This window comes from Meriones unguiculatus, chromosome X (assembly GCF_030254825.1).
Source record: "Meriones unguiculatus strain TT.TT164.6M chromosome X, Bangor_MerUng_6.1, whole genome shotgun sequence".
Classification (NCBI taxonomy): Eukaryota; Metazoa; Chordata; class Mammalia; order Rodentia; family Muridae; genus Meriones; species Meriones unguiculatus.
Window position 1 is genome coordinate 23,891,083 of NC_083369.1, and position 27,791 is coordinate 23,918,873.

Sequence of the window (27,791 nt, forward strand, 5' to 3'; positions counted from 1 at the left end):
TTGGCTTGTTTGAGTGCTTATATACATGGGTCTTCGTAGGTATGAATCAGTGGGTTAGAGGCCCCCACCCTCCCCCCAGTCTGCACTGTAGTTACAAGTCTGAAGTGCTGAGTTTTCTCTGGTGTGGCCCTCCACACTAGGGACTTGCATGCTGAGCAGTTGCTGTTCCTGTTTACCTCGGCCACATGCAGGGATTTGAGAATCAAATGTTAAGTTCCTTAGCAGTCCAGGGTGTCACAGAACAAAGAATAAGGGATTGGTGGGCTAGGCACGTGGCAGTCTAAATCCAGTCTCTGTTGTTCTCTCAACACCTTCAACCCTCAGGTTTTTTGTGCTTTCCGCTTCACCAGATTAAATGAGGGGATTAATAGCTAAATGCTTTGTAAACTACAAACTGCTTGGGAGATGATTAGTCATTAAACTCAGGCTTGGCACTAGATCTCTTGGAGGGCCTGTGGTTATAACACCCACCTTTGGGAAATCCACCATCCAGTTTAGGGGGTTAGTGGCCTGAAACGTTCCTCATTGAGGGTTTAAAAATATTAAACAATTTTAAACATATTTTTAAAAGAGAAACAATTAGTGTATAATTAGTGTATAACCGTACTTGCACTTACCTCACCCTGTTTCTTGTTGCTCTGAAACAAATCTCAGGCATCTTATCAATGCACCAAAAGTATTTCAATATATCTTTGTAAATGAAAAGGATAGGCAACAAAATAACCACAGTATCATTATCACACCAAACCTTAGTCCTTTAATGTCACCACAATTTTGGTTAATATTCACATTTCTAGTTGTTTTGCCCTAGAGTTCAGGCCAGGGGGAATTGTTAAGGAGAAGGTGACTGCAGAGTAGGTGACATTTGATCTGAACTGTAGAAGAGAGGCAGAGGGATTATAGAACCCAGGCTCTTCATTTTATAGGTGCCACATTGCCCAGAGCAGATGTTAGCTGCCTTTGGGATCCTGATTCCAAGGCTGACCTGTAGATGGTTCTTGTAGAAATGTCAGAAATTCCTTCATTCCTCAAGTAGCAAAAGAGAGATTTAATTCCCACTTGCCTCCTGTGCTCAGGGGCCACCTAAGAGGTCAGCAGGCCTGGGAGAATTCCTGGGAGGCTGCTGCTCTCTATCCAGGCCCCTCCCCAGCTCTGGGACCCTGAGGCCAATTTGAAGCAAAACAGGATGCATTCAGGATGAGCGTCTTTTCCAGCTTGTCATCTAATCGCCAAGGCCCAGCTTGGAGCTTCCTCTTTCACTTATGATAAAAACCCTTTACTGTCTCTCTTTTCCCTCCTTCCCCATTAAGGGTGTGCTGACTTCCTCCATTTCTGGGCCAGCCCTCTTCCAGCCCCATGTGGGCAGGAAGAGGCCTCTCCCCTCACCTACCCCACTGCTGTCTGTCTTGTCAGGGAAAGAAAGACCCCAGGATTTCTCTGCCTGCCTACAGCTTCTTGCTCTTTGGCTGTCCTTGGGAAAGGAGTGGCCTCTTTCCAACAAGCCTGAGGTCCTGCCACTGCCTGGTTAATGATTGAGCCATTTAATAACCACCTTGGAAAGTCACCTCTACAGGATGGCCATTAACTAACTGCCTGTCCACTCCAAGCCTTAAAGGAACCCCATCCTAAACCTTTACCTATTCTAGGAAGAACTGACAAATATCCAGTCATGAGCACTTCTGGATCCAATTAAAATTCTGCCCCTCTCTACTACGTTTGGACAAACAGGTAATTATTCCCATTGCTTTAAGTACATATAATCAGATTAGATGTCACTGAGAGTTTTTTTTTTGTAGGCATTAGAGACAGAAAGGGATCTGGGTATTTCCAGCAGTTTAAAAGGACCAGAAGTAAACCTGGTGGCACAAACTTGTATTTCTAGCTACTCAGGAAGCTCTGGTAGAAGGATCATAAGTTCAAGGCCTGCCTGGACTGCCACAGTAAGTTCAAAAGCTATCCAGACAACCTATCAGGAAGATCCTGCCTCAAAATTAAATAAATAAATAAATAAGTAAGTAAGTAACAAAAGGAGAGCCAGAGATATCTCAGCTCTCAAATCTGCCTAGCATGTGTGAGGAGGCCCAATGTCCAATCAATCCCAAATGAGAAGCGGAGCAGGGAGTGAGGTGTCTGGAGCCAGTTAGCTGAAAGGCTGGAGGCTTTTGGTGTGGAATAAAAGTCTTTCACCAAGAACCTGTATCTAGACAGGTAGTAGGAAGAGTCAGGCCAGAACCCAGACACAATTTAGAAAGATCTAGGCCACAAGCACTTTTCTATAGTTTCAGAAGGAACAGAAGAATCAACATTTAATGAACCCTGTGAGTCTAATATAGCCAGGAACTTGGCCTCTGTTTCTGTCTCTGAGTGACTTCAGGCATATGTTAACTCTGAGCCTCAATTTCTACATCTGTAAATTGGGTGGGACAGCTACCTGGACTCCGGATTTGCCAGCTCCCTTCCAGCTGTGCAACCATGTGTTTTCACTTAACACCTTTTGCTTATCCACAGAGTGATAAAGGTCTGGCTACAAATTCAGCCAGGCCCCAACCACTAAATCTTCTCCACAGCCAGGTCAGTTTGGTCTGTATTGCCACAGCTGGAGTTCTCCCAGGTGTGGAAAGTCTGTTCCCTAGCTCCTCCCCATGTTTGCATCTGTCCTAGGAGGTCTCCCTCTGACCCATTCAGCCACAAGTTAATGAGTGACTTTTCCCTCTGGGGAATATGAGCCCAAGGTGTTCCTGAGATCTCAGGACTCTGTGGGAATCCGGGAGGGCTTGGCCTGTTTCTTTATTTTTTATTTTTTTTCACAATCTCCCCTAGAGGGTAAGTATGTAAACAGAGCCCAGGGAAGAAGGGCCTTTAGAGGACACAAGCCCCACTCCTTCTGAAGCTAGACTACTTCCCCCCCCTTGTACTTGTATAATTGCTGTTCACCTGGCTTCAGCATCCTGGAACTGTGTGAGTTGCAAGCTGTTGTTTCCCATCAACAGGATGACTGCAAGTTTTGTCTCCTGTTGAACTTAATGGTGTCTCCTTGAAGCTTCAAATCCTGAGATCCAGTTCTGCCCCTTGGAACTAACTAGAAACTCCTTTTCCCTCTGACTGTCCAAAGTCTGAAGACTGAGCACAGACCCTACTGTGTTCTCCAGCCTAAACAGCTCAGCTCCTGCAAATATTCTTTCTAGGTCTGGGTCAACCCCCTTCTCATCCTTATCATTGTCCCCTCTGTGTGCTACAGTTTGCTGCCCTTTTAGCAATGGGGTATGCCCCATTCCTCTCTGTTTATTTTTACTCTGAAGTTTTGGGGATGACCATTTCAATAATCCCTCTCTGATGATCCCAGAATCTTGAGCTGAGCTAAGCCCCCAGATTCTGGAGCTGAGACTAAGCCCCCAGAACCTAGGTCATTTGTTGTTCGGGTCCAACCAGATCTCACAATTGGAGAACTCTTGGGAAACAAGGCCTTTCTCTTGGTATACTCTTCCTGACAGCAAAACTGTTGAGAGCAGGTAATTCATCTAAATGTGCTGATTATAATGTAGCATGGGCAGGGGGAACACTGTGCTTTTCCCTCAGCAACTGGTGTGGAGGGTGGAAAAGGGGGTATTTTAGAGAATATCTAAGACAGAAACGGGTGTGAGCCATGCCTACAGTGGGGACTGTAAGAATGAATCAGACAGAGAGAAATAACAACTCAGTCATTTCCTTCCTGTGGCAAGCGAAGATGACAGCAATCAGTCCCATTTCTTTAGTTTCCAGGACCCTTTCACTTCCATGGTTCCTCTGTGTTCTCAGAGTAAACTAGCAGAGTAGTTTCCCTGATCCCTTCAGTGCCATCTTTGGCAGTGCCCACCTCAGGCACTGAACAATTTCCAATGAGGCAAGATTTGACACTCAGCTCTCCCTGTTTTCCTCAAACCACACCCAGCAGCCAAGGCAGCTGGGGCTGACTAGGCAGTGTCCTCGCTACAGAGGAACCTCTCTGCCTGGGCTGCAACTGTGTTCCTGTGGTAGAAGCAGCAAGCTCCAGGGGAGGTGGCCTGGGATTTCCTGTCCTTTATCTGGACTGGCCAAAGACTGGCCTGTCTGATATGTGCTTTTAGCCCACCATTTTGCCCGAGGCTGAGGTCAAATCAGGCCGGGCAGGTGTCAGGAATGTTGTAGGAAGGGCTTGGCTCTAAACAACTGGCTCACGCAGCCTGTACCCCAGTGTGACCTTCTCAATGGTCAAAAAAATTTGAGAGGCTGAGGATGTAGCACAGTTGATAATATACTTACCTACCATGCAAGAGGCCTTGGGTTCAATTCCCTGGACCACATAAACAGGATGTGGTGATGCGCACCTGAGCAGGAGGATCAGAACCTGAAGGTTTGCCCCCAGCTATGTAGCAAGTTTGATGGAGTTTGGGATATAAAGGACCCAGTCAAAAAATAAATAAAGGAAAGGAAAGGATGCAGTGTGGGGAAAGGCCCCGCACAGAGCAAGAGGGTTTTGTTGAAGAACGTGATCTCTGCTTGGATAGTTCTGTACAAAGCCCTGGGTGCCTTCACTCCTCTGAGCCTGCCTCTGCCAACAATGTGGAGACATGTACCTTCCCCCCAGGGTTGTTGTTTATTCACTCTGACCATGTAGTACTTTGTGCAGCTTGTTACTTTGCTGTTTTTCACTGACCTGGGATTATGTAGGGCTCCAGCATACCACCTTCGTGAATTAGGTCTGGACTTTCCTGTGGCTTCAGATGCTATCACATTTAGGAAATTTTTCTTATTGTACTTACTGGTCTCCTTCCTCTGGCCATCTTTGGTGACATTTGTGACACTGCAACTGGTTATGGTAATGATGACAACAATAATAGTGGCCTCTGCTATGGTCACTTGACACACTTTTTACCATACTTAACCCCTGTGACAATTCCATAGGGCAGTTAGAGCTATTATCTTCCCTACCTTACATATAAAGAAGATGAGGAGGGAGAGAATAAAGAAAGGACATTCCCAATATCAGCCATCTGAGGAATGATAAAAACAAGGACCCAGATATTCTGATTATACCTCCTATAAACTTAATGGCTGACTCTCTTTCTTGAGGCTTGGCCTAGATGCAAGGGCATGAGCTTGGGCCTCTCTTCTCCCTCCAAGCGCACATAGTCTCCAGAAGCAATTTATCTTTCTGGGCAGTCAGTATCCAGACTACTAGACTACTTCCACTGACCCCACCCCAAGGTAGAAAGAGGAAAAACATGAAGTAGTGGGGTAAAGACTCTTAAAATAGAGACTCACTGGATTTGGGAAGGGCCCGAAGAAAGGATTTGGGGGTGGTTATGGCATCAGCATGAGGTCTGCTTTATTAGCGCCTTCTAGCGGCTGAGAATAGGGAGCAGGGGGCTAGGTGTCATCAGGGAAGAGGAGACATTTTAATGTGCTGTCATGACAATGGGTTGCATTGTTTAGAAAGTGTGGGTGGGTAGGGGGCAGGCAGAATATTGGGTGGATTGACACTTATGTGATCCCTCCAGCTCATGTAGCCCATGCTTGTATTAGGATTATGTGGGTGGGGGGGAGTTGTCTAGCCCATCTAGCCTCTCCACCTCCACCAAGTTTATCCATCTTAGACTCTTTGCGCGGGGGTGGGGGGAGGGTGTAAGCTTCCTTCCTTAGGCTGTACTAGCTGCCAGCTCCCCTGCTTTGGAGTTTGCTCCATGTTGCCTGGTCTCCAAAAAAAGCTTCAGGGGTGCCTCAAAGGACAGATTGTCTCAGTCTCTGCCTTCCTGAGTAGGATGGGCCAGACAACATCTCTGGCAAAGTACACCAGGAGAGGTCAGCTTTTGTTGTGCTTGCGACACTAGTGCCCAGCACAGGGCCTGGTAGTAAGTACATGCTCAGGTACCGTTACTTGATTCCACCCACAATTTCCAAAGAATGGACTTGGAGGAAGTAGCCAAGTGAAGCTAAAATGGGAACTCACTAACAGGAGGGGTTCTGGCAGGTAGGCAGGTTTCTGGCCACACCTGTATACCTGTAGAAGAGACCTGATCTGTCATAGCCTCAGTTTTAGGTTTGTGCAATAGGCATTAGTTGCTTTGCCTAGGGTTGTTGCGACCACTAAATGGAATGGGAGATGATCTAGTGCTTTTCCCGTGGATGGAAACTACTTCAGGCTATGGCTTCACATTCTGCATCCAAGTACTCTCATATAGGCATGCTATGTGCGGGGGAGGAGATGGGAGTTGAGTAGGTTGGGGACAGTGATATCAGTGGAGGGCCAGTGGCTAGCCCTGTTTTGAAAGCCCCAAATGCTCATGCACATACCATCCACCACACATACAGGGTAAGTGGGCTATTATCTCATTTGATCTTTACAAATGATTACATCCCTATTTTAGAGATAAGGACGCTGAGGCACCAGGAAATTACACAAGCTGAGGAGTACCATCGGTGCAGTCCTTGGCCAGAAACACAGTAACTCTTGTCTCTTATTCATTGTTGTTAATAGTTGAATTTGGTATCGCACATATTGCTGTTAATGAGCAGAGTCCATTAACAAGGAGCAGAATCATGACTGAAAGCTGTATCTTCAGGTTGTTATCCTCACTCTTCTCACCTTATCCCACAATGCTGTTCCTGTAGGCCTTACACAGCTGTGTTTCCTATGGTTCTCTTTCCTATGGTTCTACCATGGCACAAGCACTCACACTGTCAATGTCCTACCCTTAGCGATGTGCACACCACAACCCTCTCTCTGACTGCTAGAGGGCTCAGGGAAAGAGTTGTGTCTTCTTGCTTCTTGGAGAGGCCGTTTTTTTTAAGCCCATTTTCTTCTCAGAGACATTTTTTTTTTCTGGATCCTAGGGTGGGGCCAGGCTACATTAAGGCATTTCCTGCCCAGAGTTTATATTTGGCTTCAGCCAAAGGAAAGGGAAATAGGCAAGGGGAGTAGGACCAAGAGGTGGTGGCACAGGGTCAAAATAAGCGAACACCAGTTTTCGCAGGCCAAGAGAGGGAAGTAGGTGGTAATGACTGCTCGTGAACGGCTCCGGTGAACTTCATTGCCCATACTTAAGCTCACGTGGAAGAGCTAACAGCTCCCCCAGGACAGAATGCCTCCACCCTCAGGCCGAGTTCATAGTCTGTTCTCATCCCTGGATGTTTCTGATGCTTTGCTTTCTGCCCCAGGTCACGGCATTCTGCCAAGCTGTGCAGCCTGAAGTACAGCGGCCGTGAACTTCAGGTAGAGGCTCAGGTCTGTTCCATACTGTGGAGATAACAAAAGACAAGCTGGAGCCACAAGCACATACACTGTTGATTTAGGAAGGAGACCTTCCTTTCCCAGTGTTGCCAAAGTATTCAGTATTCCTTATCACACTGCTTTGGGAGCACAGAGACAAATAGGACCCAGTGAAATGAAGCTAGCTACTAGTCAAATGGGGAAGAAAACTTTGCATGCTGATGGAGGCTAAGAGTTGGGGAGGAGGCTTCGTGGGTTGGAATGCTCAGTCTAGCCTGTAGCTTGAGTGTCTGTTTAGAGGTATGCTGATTTCTGCCCCAGGCTTTGGGCAATGAGAGGCCTATTAGGTTGCAGAATAGAAGAGTAGCCAGTTTAGGGCTAGGGTCTTTGGGAGGAGAAGCTGGCAGGCCAGTCTGTTGACAGGAGACTGGAGACTAGAAACATAGAGGGCTGAAGTTCTCTAGCATGAGAACCTAGAACATAGTTGTGTATGGGAAACCTGGCCATTTACTGGGAGATGTTGTTGGAATCTGATGACTCAATATGTAGGAGGAAAGAGGAGGACAAGGTGTTGGATGTTTTAAAAAATATTTTTATTTTAATTTTTATTAATTACACTTTATTCAGTTTGTATCTCCCCATAGCCCCCCTTCCTTCTCCCCACTCAATCCCATCCTCTCTCCACCTTCTCCACCCATGACCATCCCCATGTCCACTGATAAGGGAGGTTTCCTCTCCTTCCTTCTGATCCTAGTCTATCAGGTCTCATCAGGAGTGGCCGCATTGTCTTCCTCTGTGGCCTGGCAAGGCTGCTCCCTCCTCAGGGGGAGGTGATCAAAAAACAGGCCAATCAGTTCATGTCAGAGGTAGTGCCTGTTCCCATTACTATGAAACCCACTTGGACACTGAACTACCATGAGCACATCTGTGCAGGGGTCTTAGGTTATCTCCATGAATGGTCCTTGGTTGGGGTATCAGTCTCAGGAAAGACCCCTGTGCTCAGATTTTTTGTTTCTGTTGCTCTCCTTGTGGAGCTCTCCAGGTCTTACTATTTTCCCCTTCTTTCATAAGATTCCCTGCACTCTGCTCAAAGGTTGGCCATCAGTCTCAGCATCTGCTTTGATACCCTGCAGGGTAGAGTCTTTCAGAGGCCTTCTGTGGTAAGCTCCTGTCCTGTTCCCTGTTTTCTCCTTCTTCTGATGTCTGTTGGATGGTTTTTGAAGAAAGAACATCAGCATAATTCTTCCCTCCCATTCCCTCCTGGAGGACCTAAAACCAAATGTATCTTCTTCCACAATCCAGGGCAGCTCTTCTGCTGAACCAGCCATTGCTGTTTACAGCTCTGACTTTAGGGGTTAGGGAATAGCCACTACAAGATGAGAAACTAGGTTCAGACAGAAGTAGTGGCTTCCCTAAGATTACACACAGTTGGTAAGAGAACTAAAGCTATGCCTGACCTTCAGCCCTAAAGTTTGAGCCCATTCTGCAGTGGAGAGCAGTTTCTGCTGGTCTAGTGTCTGCCTTAGACTAGTTTGTTTGGCATCTTCCTGCCTCTAGGCTGGAGACTGGACTGGGTGAAATAGCACATAGTTTATTAAAACTAATGCCTCTCTTTGTCACTGGTCACCTTGTCAGAATACCTAGTACTGAGCTGGGGACAGTAGCGTCTGGGGGCAAGAAAGCTAAAAGAGCAACTGCAGCAGAGCAGGTGGCAGCTTTGACCTTCACTGTCACAGGGAAGCCCTGGACTGGGTAGGAATGTCAGCTGTCTGCTTTGGCCCTACTGTGTCAATTACTAGCCTAGGAGACCACAGGCCTGGCTGTCTCTGGACCCAGCTTCTCAAACAGCCCCAGTGAGCCAGGATTTACTTAACCTCAAAGTTCATGTGAGTCTTCTTATTCACAGCTACCACGAGATTCAAGCCACTACTTTGGGGAGTGGGAGAAGATTAACAGTAGTGTGTCTGAAGGTCTTGTATAACATATATATATATATATATATATCCATTCCAGACTTGCCACCTCTCTGGATGACCCATAAAGTCAAGGGGTCACCAGTGACAGAGGTATGTATTCTTTACCTCACCACCAGAACATGTCTCAAAGTATATACGGCTGCCTGAGGCATCTGAGGCCCTCCTGGCAAGACTGAAATGAATATTTCAGTCCCCCATCCCCCCAGAATCTAGTTGGGATGACCCAACATGTCTCCAGACATTGTCAGATAGGAAAGGGAATTTGTCCCTGGATGAGAATCCGTTCTGTAGGGACTCCAAGTTTTGCCCTGTGAGCAGGTGCATACATGAAATGTCAGAGGAGAGACACATTAGAGGGTCTGCACATACACACCAGCTAGCCAAAAACTTCAGTGGCTTGAGAGATTGCTACTGCCTGCTTCCATATAGTCTCCCTAGGCTGTTTGCTTTGTGGGTACTTCATCTGTTACAGGAAGATTCCAAAACTACTGATCACGTGGGCCCTGGAGCTTGGAATCCAGCTGCAGCTCTGGCTGAGGACTTGGGCTAGCATCGGAACAGCTGCAACAGCCCCCCCTTCTGCCCTGCGACCTAGCAAGCAGGAGGCCAGCCAGTGTCTAGTACTGCCAAAGTAGGCCAGTTGAAATACAGTGGCCCTTGCTGCCGTGCCCCTCCAGTGAGGTTTGGAATGTGGGATGGGAGCTATTTTGGTCTTGTCTCCCTTCCTCCCTGTGCCTCCTTCCTGCCAAAATTGAATTTGAGTGGCAATTTCAGCTAAGAGCAGCAATAGCAGGAAGTGCCTCTGGATTTGTTGGGTCTTCCAGTAGGCAGGGAATTACCTACCCTCTTCCACATCATGGTCAAGAAGGGAAGTTTCAGTGGCCCCAGAATACCCAATAGTTCAGTGAAAACCCCTTTTTTTCTGTCCTAGAGAGATAGGAAAATCACCTGTCACAGCATTTCTTTCAGCGATGTCTTCAGTTCTAAGAGTCACATACCCGTGCCAGACTCAGACTCAAAGGCTAGGTGGGTAAACTGTGTCCATATGAAGGACATGGAAGAAGTTGAAACTGGTCATAAGCAGTTGGGGATTGTGCCAAGGATGGTAGCATCTGAGCTAGAAAGTCCCCTCCCAATGCTATTCTGTCTTGAAAGGGCTCCTCTCTAGGAGTGGGGAGTAAAAACAGGAAATGGACTTTGGATCGGCCGACAGGAATGAACTGAGAAACTTTTAGGCAGAACTTCGCATCCCCCTAGTTGCAGTGACAGGGTCTGTAGTGGTGTGTTGCTCCACTGCCTGCCTCCCTCTCCTGGCCCAGCACAGGGTCTCAGCTTAGCTTCACACTGCTTACCCTATGGAACATTGTCCCATAGATGGTAGTATCCCAGTAGCTTTGGAATTTTCCTCCTGTTCACATTAAAAGTGGAAAAGACCAGTGCTGCTACCAGATCTTGCTTGTGAGGCATCTAACCTATGACAAGGGCCATGGGGAAAATAGGATGCTAATAAGCAAGGTAAAGGAGACCACTGTGTTTGCTGAAAGAGAGGAACGTTCAACTAATGGTTTCAGTGGCTTTCATAAGCACCCACAGACTCCTTCCCTTCTCCCCACCTTAGGCACTCATATTAGTGTTGGTTGTACTCTCTTGCCCATACCCTTAAGGCCTGGAGCAAACTTCAGCTACTGGCTTAGAATGGGCCTGATTCTGGGCTTTGGAGAACACATTTCCGGGACTCTCTCTCTCTCTGTGTCTCTCTGTCTCTGTCTCTGTCTCTCTTTTTCTGTATGTGTCTCTCTATGCGTGTGTGTCTAGTCCATTGGCCAAGACTGTTAGGGCAGTAGTTCTCTATCTTTCCTGCAGTTTAAGACCTCCTGTAGAACTCGTAGAAGCAACGAAATGAATGAAAACCAACTTTATCCCAAGAGATTCTAATTTAATTAGTCATGGGTAGGGCCAGGGTACTGGCACATTCTCCCCAGGAGCTAATGTGTACCTACAGTAGAAGCTGAGGGAGAAATGACTTATTCAAGAGCAGTAAGTAACAAGAGACATTTTCATGTCAGTCCTTGTGACATTTATTCATTTCCTGCTTTGGGCCTTTTAGGTCTTACTGTCTTACTGGTTCCAAGGTCTGAGATGCACCCCCCCTTTTTTTTTTTTTTTTAGTTAAGAAAGAGAAGGATAAACCTGGATGGAGTCTGTGTATCTCTTTCACAGCCCATTGAGTACCTATAGACAAAAGGACTTAAATTTAACGCACATAAACATGTGAAGAGGGATACCCATTCCTGGACTAAGGTTCATTCTGTTGCCTGAGTGAAGCCTTACTTATCTCTTGCAGGATAGTTGCCCAGTGCCTTATCTCTTCCTCCTGACTATCTCTTCTCATCTCCCTGGAACAAACATAGGACCTCTATGTGCCTTAAAGTCTTATGAGGTTGCAAAGTTCAGGTAGCCTTAACCAAACTAGCCCTCTGTAATGATAACTTTTATTTGTCAGTTTTAAAACCAGCAAAGGAAGACTATTGGTATGTGACTCAGCTGCAGAGTGCTTGCCTAGCCTGGAAAAATGGGGCCCTGGATTCTACCTCCAGCACAAAAACAAACAGAAAGAGGAGGGGGAGGAGAGGAGGAAGAGAAGGAAGAGATAAAGAAAGAGAACCACCACCAAAGGTTACCATTTGTATGGTAACCAAGGAACTAAGCAGGAGAGTCTTTAATCCCCATTGTAAAAATGTGGCAACCATAATTTAGAGAAGGAAGCTAGTTGCCCAAGATGATTTAAGTAGTAAGCAGGAGACCTGGCTTGATTAGAATGTTTTCCTCAATTTACTTGACATTAGCCTCTTAGATAGATAATGATTTTTTTTTTCCTGAATGTATGAAATGTGCCCATGTTCATAGAATGTGCATTACAGGACTCCTGCTTTTCACATTGGTCCTTCCTCTGGAAAAAAAAAAAAAAAAAAAAAAAAAAAAAAAAGCTCTGTGCTAAGATCTGTGGTATGAACTTATATACAGGTAGGTGCATATGTGTTTTCATTGGCTTCTGAAGTCTTGTGCTATACTGCTCTGAAGTACCACCCTCCTTTTTCTGATACTCTCTACAGGAGAATTGTGGGTACAGCTGTGAGGCCTGATTCCTGTGCGGAGCTTCATCTTACTTACCCTGTGCCCTGACTCTTAAGCTTGTATCAGCTAGGCACCTCCCCAGGAAGAGAGTCTGAGCTTTAATATAGATGGGATCCAGTTTGTGCTAGCTAAATGCTGTTATTGACCAGCCCTGGCTTTGGCCAGAGCACCAGCTGCAGAATACAGTGCTTGAAACTGGTGGCAGTCTTGCCATGCAATCTGCACATCTGGACACAGAGGTTAGGGCCAGGGGCTAAAGACATTCCTGCTTCACTCGACTCGGCCTGCCCAGTGTCACTCTTCCTGCTGGGCACATAAGCCAGTTCTCAGTCTTGGCTGTGCTAGTTTCAGCCTCAGGTGAATTGACCTTAATGTAGGTGTGGGCGGGGTCACTTCTGGCCTAGCCTGACAGGCTGGGACATGTTAGATGGCTGGAGCAAAGTACTTTAGCTCACCCCTTAATCATCAAGACATATGTCCCTGACTGCTCCATCTGAGAGGGAGCCTCAGGGCCTGTAGGCCTTCCTGAGATGCTGTATTGTCAGAAGTCAGTGTCCCTGACATCTTGCTCGGTAATAACCCATTACATTCTCTGGATTCCTGCTACAGAGGGCTGCTGAGGAATTCAGTCCTGAGACCTACCCCAAACTCCTTTGCTCCTTTCCTTTGTCTTGCAACTCTTCTAAAGTTTCTGGTTCTTAATCTCACTTCCCTGGGCCATTTGGCTCCAATTCTTAGATTGATGGGACTCATTGCTCAGACACAAAAGCACATGTCAGCCAGGCTACTCTCCAGTTCCCCCTTTTATTTAAGACTTTCAAAACCAGACCTGGGAGGGAACACCATTAGTGAGTGCTTGGCAGAATGTGCCAATGTTTTCTCTCTTTCCTAGTGTTTCGCTTAATGCTCCTTCTAGTGGAGGCACAAGAGAGATTATGTAATTTGCACACTGTCAAAGATTTTAAGACTGGCAACTTCAGGATTTGAACATAGGCTTGCGATTTCACTAAAGAAGAAGGAGGAACCAAATTATTATTTTTTTCTTCAGAACTGAGAATTGGTGCCTTGCTTGTCAGGATCTCAAGAGCTGGTAGTGTAATGTCATGAAAAAGAAGACCAAACATGGAATTACATGTTCAGTATTGTAGCTTCAGTTATGACAGTTAATGCTGGGTGACACTGGATATTTAGTTTTTAAATTTTGTGTGTGCTCACGCATTATAGCTGAAAATTTATTGATAGAAGGCTGGCAAGATGATGAGATCATATGAGTGCATTCATGTACACACACACACACAAATAAATAATAAATAAATGATGTGTTCCTGTCATGCAGACAACTAGTGACCATAGCAGACTTGATACTTTTTAGAGGTCGTCACTGTCTCCAAGTCACACTTCTCTGGAAAGTCTGACCTGGTCATTCTTTTCTTTTCATCCCAGTAACAGGAAAGCAAAGCCGGTTGCCCTGCAGGATGCTCAGATAATAGAAATGCCTTCCGTTGGAGCTTTAGTGAGAACAGAGGACAAGGGAGTGGTTGTGGACACCAGCTTTGTTGTCCTAATAGCCAAACTATATGCTTCAAATGCTCCCTTAATTGGTGTGCAGCCCCTTTTTCTTTCCCCTTTCACTGGCTCTGAACCACTGGCCTGGGGAGGTGAATCTTTTATTAGACCTGCATCTCCCCCTGTCAGACGAGATGAGGTACTGCTAGCAAGGCTCTGAGAAACTGCTGCTACCTGTTAAGAAGCTGCACACAGAGACATGTGGGTGCATACATGTGTCAAAACTCATGCATACACACAATCCTGTACTGGTCCTTCATGGCTCATAGCCATGAGAAAACTTGGTTGCGGCCATATGTAGTGACAGCTACCACTGTGGTTGCTGAGCCAGTGCAGTTTTCTTGGAGAAATGTATAGATAGATGCTCACCTCTGCCCTACCCATTTGCCCAGAACCTGCCAATACACCAGTAACTTGCCAGACATTCTCTTTTCCTCTGCACAATTCTCATCAGTGTGTGATCATTGGGGAACTTTTACTATTTTTTTTATACCTTCTACCTTCCCCTATCTTCTCTCCATTGTCTTACTTGCATTTCTGAAAGAGTGTTTTAAGAGTCCTTCTTATCAATCCTGACCGTCAGGATCTCCTCCTAGATTTTCTTGTAAGGATCACTAAGATTATAGAGCTCTTTCTGTCTTGGAAAAATCCTAGCAGTCTCCTTAGAGTTCCTTGGTCAGCAAGGCCACAACACATAAAGGAAATGTTGAGGGCAAGACTCCATGGTCAGAGCAGCTCTTCTGAGACCAGCAGCTTTCCCCTGCCAAGCCCACAATGCCACAGTCCATGTGTTGCAGGATCCCCCAGGCAGTACCTTGGTCATGCCTGCATGAGGAACAAAGTTCCAGAATTCTGCTGCTGGTGTTCAGCCTCCCTGGTGGCCAGCGTGGCTTTTTCTGTGGCTTCTCTCTGCCTGTACATACGTCCACTTCTGTGCCAGGTACTCCCAGAGCTGAAGAGAAATACCAACCTAGCTATTACCCTCCAAGACCCCCACAGGCCAGCACTGTGGCTGCCTAAAGTTCAGTACTGGAGTGTTCCACAAATAGGCTGAGCCCATAAGGGTAAGTAAGTCTGTCCTGCGAAGCCACCTGGGGAAGGAAGATTGGACATTAATGAGTAGGTAGGAAGGAAAAGAACTGGGGAAATTGCTGCCACAAGGGCTGGAAGTCCAGAAAAGGGTCTGACTTAACTAAGTCTCCAGTCCCAGCAATGCCACTTTGCCAACTGTGCAGACTGTAAGCAAGTCTCCTCTTCCATATTTTTCACTCTCACCCCCTCCTCTCAGTGATTCAAGTCCAGGTTGGCCTTGAACTCACAATCCTCCCACCTCCATCACCTAAGTGCTGGAATTATAAGCATGTCTTGTGTTTGGCTTAAGTCATTCCCTTTCTGAGTTACACTGAGGACAAGAGCCTTCTTTACAGGTGATTATGTGTTAAATGAGATTTGCATTTCAGGGGATTTGATAGTGACAAATGAGGTAGTATTGTTGGACATTTCATATCTCCTAGCTGAATGATGGTGTTCTGCCTAGAGCCTGGAAGATTGACAATCTAGAAGCTTATGGTGGTGTTGTGTTTTGGTCTAGATCATGAGATGGGACAGTGGGGGGGATTGGGGACAGGAGGGATTTGGGAATGAGGTTCAGGAAAGCAGTGATTGACACAGGAAATGGAGCTTAGGGAGTAGAGGGTGTCCCCATTGGCCAGTCAAGTTGTGCCTTTCTTGCAATTCCTGAATCATCAGAAGTAGGTATGCTTGCCTACTGGGGATGAGGTAGTATTCCCCCAACACTCTGTTAACCCCATTTCTCTGCCTGTTTCTTTTCCTCGGTTCTGTTTTAGAAGCTGAGGCCAGAAAAGCCTGTGAATGGCTTCGGGCAACAGGATTCCCTCAGTATGCTCAGCTTTTTGAAGGTAAAGTCACTGGATTGCTTCCCCACCCTATTCCAAAACTTGCTTTGCCCTGCACTTTCCCTGCAGCTTTGCATCTGCAAAATGGAACATATGCTCACTGCAGCCACACAAAAACTACTGGATATCCTGATATGGATCACCTTTGTGTAGAAACTTGACTCCCGAAGCTCGGAACACTTCTCTATGAGATTGCTCTCATCGGCTTCCACCTCTGGTTTTAAAGGACCCAGCCATGTTTTAAAGGACCTCATCTTTCTCATCATGCAGCTGCTTTATGTCCCTCCTGAAGACAATATGAAGCAGGAATTGTGCATCCCAGTGGCTCAGTTTGGACCTCACTTTGCCCACAGCAATAACCTCATTTCTGTTTTTCCTTTATTGCTCTTTATTTGTCTGGATTTTGTTCTTAGGGTTCTTGATGCCTATTTCCTCTTCACCTATTTTTCATTTACCCCTGCTACATGCTAGCTTTATTCTTTCTTTATCCTGTCAACCTCACCCATGACCCTCATGGCCATTTCCCAGCCCTCATCTTACTCTTGTTTCTCAGTACTATTCAGTGCTGGGTAGCCACTCTTTTGTCTTCTGAAATACCTCCACCTGCCTCTTTATCTCTGGCTGATGCCCTCAGCCTATTGGCTGACTTTACTTCCTCTAACTGGCATCTAAATATTAGGAATTCCCAGAGCTCAGCACAGACCCTTTGCTTTCCCCACATTTCTTTGCTATGATCTCATTGATCTCTCTCGTGACAGCTTGTAAATGGGTCTGCCCAGACCTCTTTTCAAAGCTTCTGATTCATCTAATCAGCCCCCAACTCAGTATCTTTACTCTGAGATCCAAGAGGTGCCACTGAAATTTGCCAAGCCTAAAACAGCTCCTAAAGGTACAGCATCTACTCTGCTGCCCAGGTTCTGTATATCCAGGAATTATCCTGAATTCCCTTCTTCTCCATGGTTAAACATCTTATAAGTCTTTCTGCTTCCAGAAGGAATACGTTTCTTAACACCTTCCCTGCTGGGTTTGCTGTCATCTAGCACTGCTCTCCCACAGTAGGGCACCGGGATCCTGCTTGACCTTTGCACTGCTATTTCACTTGCCAGACCTGTCCACAGCAGTGACTAAACGCGTGACTCATATGCTTTGATAGGTGAACTAAGTGCAAACCCTGCGCTCTGGCTGACCGCTGCACTCCTCTGTTCAGTACAGCCTGGCCTCCTTTCTACTCTCTGCTCCTACCCAGGCCTCTTCCGCAATACAACCTTGCTATTCGTCTTGCTTCTGGCTAAAACTCTTTCTAGTTTCTCCGCTTAGCCAGATTTCTCTTAGCCTTCAGAGAGTCTCTCTCTCTCTCTCTCTCTCTCTCTCTCTCTCTCTCTCTCTCTCCTTTCTCTGTCTTTCTGTCTGTGTTTGCTCTCTGTGTCTCTGTCTGTCTCTGTCTCTCTCTCTCTCCCCTTGCTCAAGAAAAGCTTGGGCTGCTTCCATCTGATCAAGTAGCCACACCTCCACCCGGCTCTATTTGCCCTGTCACCCTACTCAGGTTTTTCGTGGCCTTTGTGTTATCTCGAATATTGCTTATTGCCTGATTTCTATGTGAGTGTAAACTCCCGGAAGGCAGAGACCCTAGGTTTGTGCTTTTCACTACTGCATTACACGGTGCTTGGCATAAACTGGTATCAGTATCAGTTGATTGAGTAAATGTGTAAATGTATTTCTCTCTCTCCCCTTTCTCCCTTTTTTCCTACCTCTTCTTGTCCTGAGTCCTGGGGAGAAGGCTCCCAATGCTCTGGATAGACATTGTATAGCTATATGCTGTCCTCTCTTCCTCTGTTCCCTCCCTAGACCCTATAATTTGCCTTAGGCTGGCAGGAGGTCCCCGATCTGAAAGCCCAGTATTAAAAAGAAAGAGAAGAACTCAAGTTGGTTCTTGGCAGCTATTGAAAGTCTCAGGCTTGTTTTCTGGACCTGGACCTTCATTACTGGCTGCTTCATTTCAGCTCAGGACTCTAAGACATTCTCCGGATTTTCCCTCAACTACCAACTCTGACCTCACTAGGTTTTCTCTGGCTTACTAGCTTTCTTTCTCCATGACACAATACCTAAGATAAACAACTTAAAAGGTGGGACAATTTATTTGGCCTGTGATTTCCATCAAGGGATGCTTGGCCCTGTTGCTTTGGGACTGTTGCCAGGCAGAACATCGTGGTGGAAATGTGGAATGGAGAAAACTTCATGCCTCAGGATAGATTAGGAAGGAAAGATTTAGGAGGGATAGTGTGGACAGGGGCAAGGTTCTGATACCCATTCAACGACTCACCTCTTTCCACTGGGCCCTGCCTCTTAAAGGCACCTCCTAGGTACCTGTAGCTGAGGACTTAAGCCTTCAAGCCAAGTTCTAAGTGCTTCTCAGCCTTACTAATGCTGCGACCTTTTAATACAGCTTCTCATGTTGTACATAAAATTATTTTTGTTGCTACTTCACAATTGTAATTTTGCTACTGTTTAGAATATCTGACATGTAACCCCTGTGGGTCTAAGGTCTAAGGTTTAAAGAGACCTTAAGAGCCATGCTCTCTCACCTCTATTTTATTCCTAGATTTTCCTTCTGTTGTGGCCCTGGCCTTCTTGCTTCATTTCTTCCTGCAATTCAAGGGTTGCTGGGGCCATTTCTGATCCCATGCCAGACTCATCTTTGCTTCTTTCCACCACACAGAAGGTGTGTTCCCCCTGGATATTGGCTCTGTGAAGAAGGACTACAATTTTCTGGACCAGGACTCTCTGGGGGCCCTGTGCAGGTAGGGGGCTGAGGGCCAGACTTAGGAAGTCTTAAGCCCAGTTTTGTGCTTCTTCGTAGAAAAGATAACCCCCTTGTACCTTCTATTAGTGGAGCGCATAATTTATTAATGAGTCTCATTTTCTGCAATCACATTGCTCACTATGGTTACTGTGCCTATTACACCCTCCTCTACCACTCTCACTGTAGCTAGAAGATCCAGATCTGGTCTTGATTCACATTCCTCAAAACATGCCTTAGATTCAGACTCTTTCTACCTAAACCAGTTTCCTAAGGCTAAACCATGATTTTTTTCTTGAATTTATTAAAGTCACCTCACTGTATTCTGCTCACTATATGTTAGCCTCTGTAGTCTGCTTCTCCTCTTCCACAAAGCCATCCTCTCTACAGCCACCAGAATCACCATTTAAAAACCCCAGGTGGGTGCTCTCTTCTGTTTAAAATCTGCCACTGCCTATATGCAAAAATACAAATCCTTTTCAGCATGACACATTTGCCATCCTTCTTTTGACCTCCCTAAGCTTTGATCACACCCTCACCCACTCGTTTCTTTGTTGACTGACTGTGGCCTTCCTTCTTTACCATGTCACAGGCTCCTGTAAAAGTCTGGAATCGCTGTCTCTGCTTCTCTTATTCTTAGAACCCCCCCACCTCTGCTTTCCAGGAAGCCTTCTTTGACTGTATCCTATCTCTCCCTGAAAGTTCTGGGTCTTTTCCTCAGTGTGTCTGCTGTGCCTTCTGCATGATCTCTTCTTGAACCTATCCCATTTGTAGTGGTTTATTTCTGTATCTCTCAACACTGGGAGGACAGATGCTCTGATTTTCCCAGCATCCTACTTAAGACATCATGGATATTCAGCTTGGAAGAGTTCTGACCCCTTGGCAATGGGAAATGGTGGATGGCATCCTAAATGTGCCTTGGTAAGCTATCTCAGGAGCTGGGGAATTGGGAACCTTGGGTGAACATGTATTTTATGTTGCAGGAGGCTGATGACCTTGAACAACTGTGCTTCGATGAAGCTTGAGGTTCATTTTCAATGCAAGCAGGTGAATCCTGGCAAGGGGTGAGGTCTGTGGTCTCCCGGTACCTGGGAAAATCCTGGGAAATGCACTTGTGAACAAGCTCCCTTATCCAAGGAGTTCAGGGTCTCTAGCTTGGGGGGTGGAAATGCAGGGACCTCCTATACTGCAGGTCCTATGGAGTCCCTTAGGGTTTTGGTGAGTCTCACCTATAGGAGCATGTGAGAGCAAGTACCCTGGCTCATGCTTGTCTTTACTTCTTACTCAAACCACCTCACCCCTCTGGTTTTTTTTTGTTTGTTTTGTTTTGTTTTGTTTTTGTTTTGTTTTTGTTTTTTGTTTTTTTTTTTGTTAATAACTTGATCTAGTGATGACCTTCCTAGGAGAAAACCCATTTACCTTCACTACTTTATCACAGCTAAAATTCTTTGAATAAGAGAAAGGGACAGGGCAATGTGGTTGAAAGGTCATTGCCTCAATAATCTTAGAAGTCAGGATCACAACAGCCTTACCTCCATAAGATCTTATTCCCCTGACCCCTAGCCTCATTTTCCCCATCACTACAATGAGTCAGGAGATTGGATTGATAGCTGTCTAAGGCCTTTCCAACTAAGGCCTCTTTGTATAGATCCTTGAAAGTAAGCCCCATGACCTTATTGTTTCTAGGGAACAAGTTTTGTCGGTTTCCTCTGGAGATTTCCCCACCAGAGGCCTGAAGTCAGTTAAGGTAGCAAATTCACAAAGCACTGGCCTGGGGACACTTCTGCTACTGACTACTAAGTGCCCTTTGGCAGTCTTCAACTCCTGCCTGGGTGTTTCCTCAATTTGCCAAGGAGAAAATGAATTAGGAAATCTAAAACTCCCCACACTTAGGTACCATAATTTTAATCTAAGACTACAGCCTGTAAACATTTAAGAATCTCTGTTATTGGCGTAACCATGACAGCAAATGACCTCGGGCAAATGTCTTCTGATTTATGTCACTTTCCCTTTCTGTGAAATGGCGGGAGTGGGGATAGTCATCTAATTATAGATGACTGTCACCATGTGTCTAGGCTTCATCTGTGATTCCTAGTTTCCTACAGTACTCGTAGAGCCAGCTTTACATTCCATGTCCTCTACCAGAAAGCAAAGAAAGCTCTTCACCACGCCCTAACCCAAAGCATTTGGAGGCAGAGTAGGGCACATGCTGGTACTTGTCCATTGGGCTTCTGTGACCCCTCCCTATGATGCCTTCCCAGGATGAAGACTCAGAAGAGGAGGAACAATGCACCATCAGCAGCCACTGGGCCTTTGAGCAGGAAAGCAAGTGTGGGTCTCCCATGGGCTCTTCTGCCCTGTTGGCCCCACCAAGCCCTAGCCTCCTGGGGACCTCAAGCTGTGAAAGCGTCCTCACAGAGCTTAGTGCTGCCTCCCTGCCAGCCATCTCTGTGAGCCTTTCACCTGAGTCAACAGACCTGTCCCTGTTAGGTCGTGTCCCCAGCCCAAGTAACCAACCCTTCCTTAGTCCCACCCAGGGCCAGGAGGGTTCCCAAGACAAAGTAAAGAAGCATTATTCCCGAAGCTTCCTCAAGCACCTCGAATCTCTGAGGAGGAAGGAAAAGGGTGACAGTCATCAAACAGAAACCGAGCAACACCTGGCCACCTCAGGAAAGGCCACCAAAGCTTCATCTTTACGCAGTTGCCATGGTTTCCTTTCAGCTGGATTTTACAGGGCCAAGAACAGGGCCACCACTTCAGCCAGGGGCAGAGACGGTGAGACTCAGAAGGCCTGGAAGGCTTGGCCTGTAGCCACATTCCGGCATCATCAGCCTAATCGCTGGCATGACTGCCTGGTGCACGTGCCCCGGGACCATAAGCCAGGCACATTTCCTCGTTCCCTATCCATTGAAAGCCTTTGTCCAGATGATGGACATCACCTGGCAGATTGGCAGCCAGGTAGGTGCTGGGGCTATGAAGGGCGCCGGGGCTCCTGTGGTTCCACAGGCAGCCATGCCAGCACTTATGACAATTTGCCTGAGCTGTGCCCAGCTGAGCCTATACAAGCTGAAGCTGAAGAAGAGGAGAGTGAAAGCAGGTATGCCCATTTAGATGACATCTTGGAGCGTGTGTGGGGGCTCCAGCAGCAAGTAGAGCTCTGGTCTCAGAGCATGTACCCAGACCTGAGACCTGGAGACAAGGAGGAGGAAGAAGAAGTAGAGGAGGAAGCTACTTCATCAGTGGAAATAGCAACAGCTGAGGTGGAAGGCCAGTATGAAGATGTATCCCAGGCAGAGTCTCAAGTCCACAGAGAGTTCCCAGCCCAAGTCAAGGAGGAAGTCCAGCTGATAGTCTTGGCTCACGACCCAACTGTGGTTGAACCATTGGTACAGGCTGAGGCTAAGGCTCCAGCCCAGGCCCAGGATCATGAGCAAGAAGCAAACTCGGCTGCAGAGCCCACTTCTGTCTCCAGCCTATCTGTGGAAGAAGGGCGCTCCATTTCTGACACTGCAGTTTCCTCCAGTGAACTCGACAGTAGTGGCAACTCCATGAATGAGGCTGAAGCGGCAGAAGCCCTTGCAGGACTCCAGGCATCAGTGCCCCATGAACGACGTGATTCAGGTGTTGGGGCCTCACTTACCAGACCTTGCAGGTGGGAGTTTGGGGTAGGGATGTGGGTGGGGTCTCTTTCCAGTCTCTACCTTCTGGATGCTGTGCTTTCCTAGTCATAAAGATTATGAGGCAGATTATTTGGGGGGGGGGGGTGCTATTGTTCAGGAGACCATTTCCAGGCAGCCAGTCCCAAGAGAAAAGGAGACCAAGTTTAAGAATCGAGTTCTGAATGTTCAGAATAGGATATAACCCTCGTGTGGCCTCGAAAGAGTGGTGTCTTTTCTGGACTTGGTTTTCTCATCTTAGAAGCAAAGGCGTTTAGAGGTGGCATCTGCCACTCAGGTTTGATGACGAGAGTTTCTTGCCACAGTTGCCTTGGAATGGATGGAGACTGGCACTGCCTTTTGGAGTTAAATGGCTCTGAATTGGGTGCCACCCTCCATGAGAGTTTCTTGAACCTAGGGAGACCCAAAAGCTGAACTCAAGCTTTTGCAATCCCATAGCCCCATAGTACCTATGTACTTGACATGTTCCAGTTTCCCTATATTTCCTTTTCAGATGGTAGGGGCTGGCCAATAACAAATGACCAGAAGGACATGACCTTTTTCTAAGGCTTAGCAAACCCATGTCTCTGGTGCTCTCTGCCCCTCCCCCATCAGGAAACTCCGTTGGCACAGCTTCCAGAACTCCCACCGTCCTAGCCTCAACTCAGAATCACTGGAGATCAACCGGCAGTTTGCAGGCCAGATCAGCTTGCTTCACAAGGGCTCCCTGCTGCGGCTCACTGGCTTCATGGAGAAGTACACTGTGCCCCACAAACAGGCCTGGGTATGGTGAGTGTCTCCTGAGCCATGTGTGACAGGCGCTATCTACTTTCGTAGATTCTGTGTTCTGGGAGCAAAGGACAGAGGCAGGAAAAATGGCAGACTGAGCCCATAGGCCAGTGGAATGGTACTGTTCCAGGAGGCTAGAGGGCCTGTGTAAGGATAGATGTGGTCTGGAAATCCCCAGGTCCTCCAGCTGTCTTTTTTCCTTTCCAGCTTCCATGCTGCCATCAGTGAGGTTGTCCTAAAATACACTTTGGTTGTCGTGCATTGAGTAAATAAACAGCCTTGTGGCTTCCCATTGTCCACATTCTTTTCTGTCATGATCCTCTCATGTTCTGGGGTAGCCTCATCTTTCTGGCCCTTTAGTCATCTGTTTTCAAGCAGTGTCATCCTGACAGCCTGTGGGACTAGTTGCCTTTCTCTCTGTGCTTTCATTCATGCTGTCCTTTCTGCCTGGAGTGCCTTATTCCTGTTGTGGGACAAGACCACTCTGTCCTGCAGGAGTCTGCTGAGTAACCACCTCCTCTCTGTAGGCCTCTTTGACCTAGGAGGTATAGTTTACCTTCATAACAGTTCTTCCTCTCAGTTCAAGACCTACTGCTGGCCACATTAATTTACCGATGAGGGCTCCTCTGTCACTGTGGCTTCTGAAGGTTGAGGCTAAACCATTGAATGTGGTTTCTGAGGATATAATATCTCCTCCCACTTCTAGGCAATAGGTAGCCTTCAAAGTGAGTTTTCTCTTCCTTGTTGCTTGTTCACCCCCAAACAGGTCAATGCCCAAGTTTATGAAAAGGAACAAGACCCCAGACTACCGGGGACATCATGTATTTGGAGTGCCACCCCTCATCCATGTGCAGCGCACAGGCCAGCCTTTGCCCCAGAGCATTCAGCAAGCCATGCGCTATCTACGGAGTCAATGCTTAGACCAGGTGAGTCCTCCTCAGGGGGCTTGCAGACAAGTGGTGCTGAGAGGTGAGGAAGGCCCAAGGCCTACTGCTCTGCCCTTCCTCTTGGGTTAGGCTACTTGCAAGGCTCAGCAGGGATGACACCAAAGCACCTTTCCTTTCTTTATGACTGGAGCCTTCTGCCCACTTTGAGGTCAGCTCCTTTCTGTCCCAGTCTTTGCAGTCTTTCTAGTCTCCGAGCCTGTCTTAGTCTAAGGCCACCTGCTCATCCTTATCTCCATGACAGCTATCTTTCTCTTTGGCACCAGGCTGTAAACAACTTTCACTCTGGACTTGCTGAGCCCATCAGGAAACCTGCCATGCTTCCCAGTCTCCAATGCTAAGCAGCTGACACCCCATTTCTGGGCTGCCCTCACAGTCTCCCTTTTCTACTGTATATCACCTTATTCCTTCCTCTCAATGGGTCAGGTGGGCATCTTCCGCAAATCTGGGGTCAAGTCCAGGATTCAGAGCCTGCGCCAAATGAATGAGACCTCCCCTGACAACGTCTGCTATGAGGGCCAGTCAGCATACGATGTGGCTGATCTACTGAAGCAGTATTTCAGGGACCTGCCTGAGCCCATTTTTACCAGCAAGCTTACCACCACTTTTCTACAAATCTACCAGCGTAAGTCACTTGCACGCCTTCTTATTAACCTGTCCTACACTCAGCCTGCCTGATCCTGAAGACTCATGGGAAATGAACCTGGCAGCCGGCCACATGAGCTCATAGAACCATTTACTCTCTGGATTTGAAAAGGCACGTGGAGAGGCACCACATTCCCTCAAACCCTCAAACCCTCAAACCCACTTTTGGTAGGATAGACTGAGGCCCTGAGGAAAGGATTTTCCCATTGGCTGTGCTGAGTATTAGAGCAGTGCTAGATCTAGCCACCAGTGATGTTCCAGAGCCCATCTCACCGTGTTCTTTGTAGACTGTCAGGCCTTATGCATTCTGGAAAACAGGAAAAAGCTGGTGCTTCTGGAGAAAAAAAAAAAAGGTCCTTCTGCTTTTCCTGTCTTACAGTCCTCCCCAAAGAACAGTGGTTGGCGGCAACGCAAGCTGCCACATTGCTGCTCCCTGATGAGAACCGAGAAGTGCTACAGACCCTGCTCTACTTCCTAAGTGACATCGCCTCTGCCGAGGAAAACCAGATGACAGCTGGCAACCTGGCAGTGTGCCTGGCACCCTCCATCTTCCACCTCAATGTCTCCAAGAAGGACAGCTCCTCACCCAGGTGAACCGGGTACCACATGCTGGTGCCAGTCCAGGAGAATTTGTCTCCATGGGACTTTTGGCCTTAGGGAACTACCAGTGCTGTTCCTGTCCTTACCCTAAGGGTTTTTAGCCTTAGCTACTGTGGAGCAGGCCTTTCCTAAAAGACATCGGGTGATTTTATGGTCAAGACTGGCAAGCTGGCCTCCCAAGAACCAGGAGGCACTTGTCATCCACCTTGTCTTGTGCCTTAGTGCCATCTTGTTCTGTCCCTATCTTCCCCCTCCTCTCCTCCCCCCAGGATCAAGAGCAAATGCAGCCTGGTTGGCCGGCCAGGCCCCAGGGACCTGAGTGAGAACATGGCTGCTACCCAAGGCCTAACACACATGATCAGTGACTGCAAGAAACTTTTTCAGGTAAGTCAAGCAAGATTGTGGTACCTGCTTAGCAGAATTATGAGACCTGACTTTTGGACTCTATCAGGATTCTCTAGAGCAGCAATTCTCAACCTGTGGGTCTTGACTCCTCTGGCAAATTTCTGTCTCCAAAAATACTGACATTATGATACATAACAGTAACACAATTATAGTCATGAAGTAGTAACAAAAATAATTTTGTGGTTGAGGGGGGGTCACCCCAACATGAAGAGCTATATTAAGGGGTTGTAGCATTAGGAAAGTTGAGAGTCACTGTGGTAGAGGAACAGAACTGATAGAATGAGTGCGTGTATATGCACATCTGTGTGTGTGTGTGTGTGTGTGTAAGTGTGTGTGCATGAGTGTGCGTATGTGTGCATGTGTGTGTGTGTGTGTGTGTGTGTGTGTGTGTGTATGTGTGTATGGGATTTATTAGAATGGCTTTAAAGACTTGGGTCTGATTAGTCCAACAATGGCTGTCTCCCAATAGAAAGGCCAAGAATTCAGTAGTTGTTCAGTCCATAGGCTGGTATTTGATCTATGTTGGAATCCTAAAATAGGTTCTAATACCAGTGAAGGAAAGCCTCAGCAGCAGGAGAGATAAACTTGCCAGCAAGAGTGAGGGCAAGCAGGATAAAAACAAAAAGCTTCTTTTTAATGTGTCTTTCCATGTGGGCTGCCACCAGAAGGTGTGGCCCAGATTTAGGGTGGGTCTTCTGACCTTAAATGACCCAGATTTAAGGTGTGTCTTATTGCCTCAAAGGATCCAATAAAGAAAATCCTACATAAGTGTGCTCAGCTGCTTGGTTTTGAGTTGATTCCAGTTTTAGTCGAGTTGACAACCAACATGAGCCAGCACAGATCCCGAGCCAGGCAAAGAGCCCAGCTCGACACAAACCCCTTCTCCATTTCTTATCCACCTCACTGCAGCGTAGTAGCCATGCCTCTCCACTTGCTCTTAACACTGACATTTGTGGGGCACCCTGCTCCCTACAGCACCCACTCAGTGTGTACGTGTGTGTGTGTGTGTGTGCGCTTGCGTGTGCGTGTCTGTGTGTGTGCCCTCCCAGGTGCCCCAGGATATGGTGGTGCAACTGTGTGGCTCATACAGTGCAGCTGAGCTCAGCCCTCCTGGCCCAGCCCTGGCTGAGCTGCGGCAGGCACAGGCTGCTGGGGTGAGTCTGAGCCTTTACATGGAGGAGAGTGTACAGGAGCTGCTTCGGGATGCTGCAGAACGCTTCAAGGGCTGGACCAATGTGCCGGGGCCCCAGCGCACGGAGCTGGCTTGTAGGAAGGTGAGCACCACACTCTTCATTTTCGTTGTAGGCTGTGAGAAAGAACTAGGCTTATCCCATAGAGTTGCTCTGTCAGCCTCACTGGGCCTATGCTTCATACTTGGGGCATGATAGCCAGCTGAAAAAGTGTCTGAAGGAGTCAGGAAACATGTGAATCTAATACATATCTCTGAAGGCACCTTCCTGAGTTCTGTCACAGTACCACTTCAGACTCACTGCCATTATGATACAGCTCACTGAAATGCCTGGGTCTCTTCTGGTCCTGGACAGGCAAAGTCCCTTGTAATACCCACTCTGTGTTTTTGTTTGTGCTGTCATGCTACCTGGAGTGATCTGCCTCCAAGTAAGACCTCTCCCAGGTCATCCACATTTGGATGCCACATCATAGCTTCCTCTAGCCAGTGCCTTTAGTCCAGGCCAGGGCTGGAGGTGGCTCCTAGCAGTGCCCCTCTGTTAGTAGCCTTGCTGTTCCTGGGATGTCGATCTTAAGTGGCCTTGCAAGCCAGGCATTTCCTATATATAGAATGACCATGACTAAACCCCCCCCCCCCCAGGTTAAGGTAGAGAACTGGCAAAGATCCTGGCACATTCAAAATGCTTTGATGGCAAATCCATTAAAGATAATCACCTCCTTGTCTTCCCCCATCCAGAAATACCACATGCTGCGCCCACCTTAGCGTAGGCCCAGTAAGCATCTGAATGTGTGAGATCCATCTTTGTTTTATGCCTTAGAGCAAGCTGAGAAGCAGGCATGTAAAAAGGACAAAAAAGTCCTTGTCAGTTTATCTGGGTCTGGCTCTAGTCAGGTGTGGAGCCCAGTAGCCGCAGGGAAGGAGCTCCAGGCCTTGCAGTCTGACTGACTC

At 47.2% G+C, this 27,791-nt stretch overlaps 1 protein-coding gene across 3 annotated transcripts in view; it reads left to right on the forward strand.

The window, feature by feature from the left end:
• Stard8 (StAR related lipid transfer domain containing 8) overlaps nt 1-27,791 on the forward strand; it is a 72,532-nt gene that overhangs the window by 42,591 nt on the left and 2,150 nt on the right. For 2 of the 3 annotated variants that reach the window (XM_021626218.2, XM_021626219.2), the window contains 10 exons: nt 15,750-15,821; nt 18,535-18,616; nt 19,599-19,662; nt 20,877-22,267; nt 22,887-23,060; nt 23,827-23,986; nt 24,431-24,629; nt 25,029-25,239; nt 25,519-25,633; nt 26,704-26,928. In XM_021626218.2, the coding sequence (XP_021481893.1) occupies nt 15,750-15,821; nt 18,535-18,616; nt 19,599-19,662; nt 20,877-22,267; nt 22,887-23,060; nt 23,827-23,986; nt 24,431-24,629; nt 25,029-25,239; nt 25,519-25,633; nt 26,704-26,928 (2,693 nt within the window). The remainder of the gene's footprint in view (nt 1-15,749; nt 15,822-18,534; nt 18,617-19,598; nt 19,663-20,876; nt 22,268-22,886; nt 23,061-23,826; nt 23,987-24,430; nt 24,630-25,028; nt 25,240-25,518; nt 25,634-26,703; nt 26,929-27,791) is intronic. The other variant, XM_060375399.1, reaches the window with a different exon arrangement.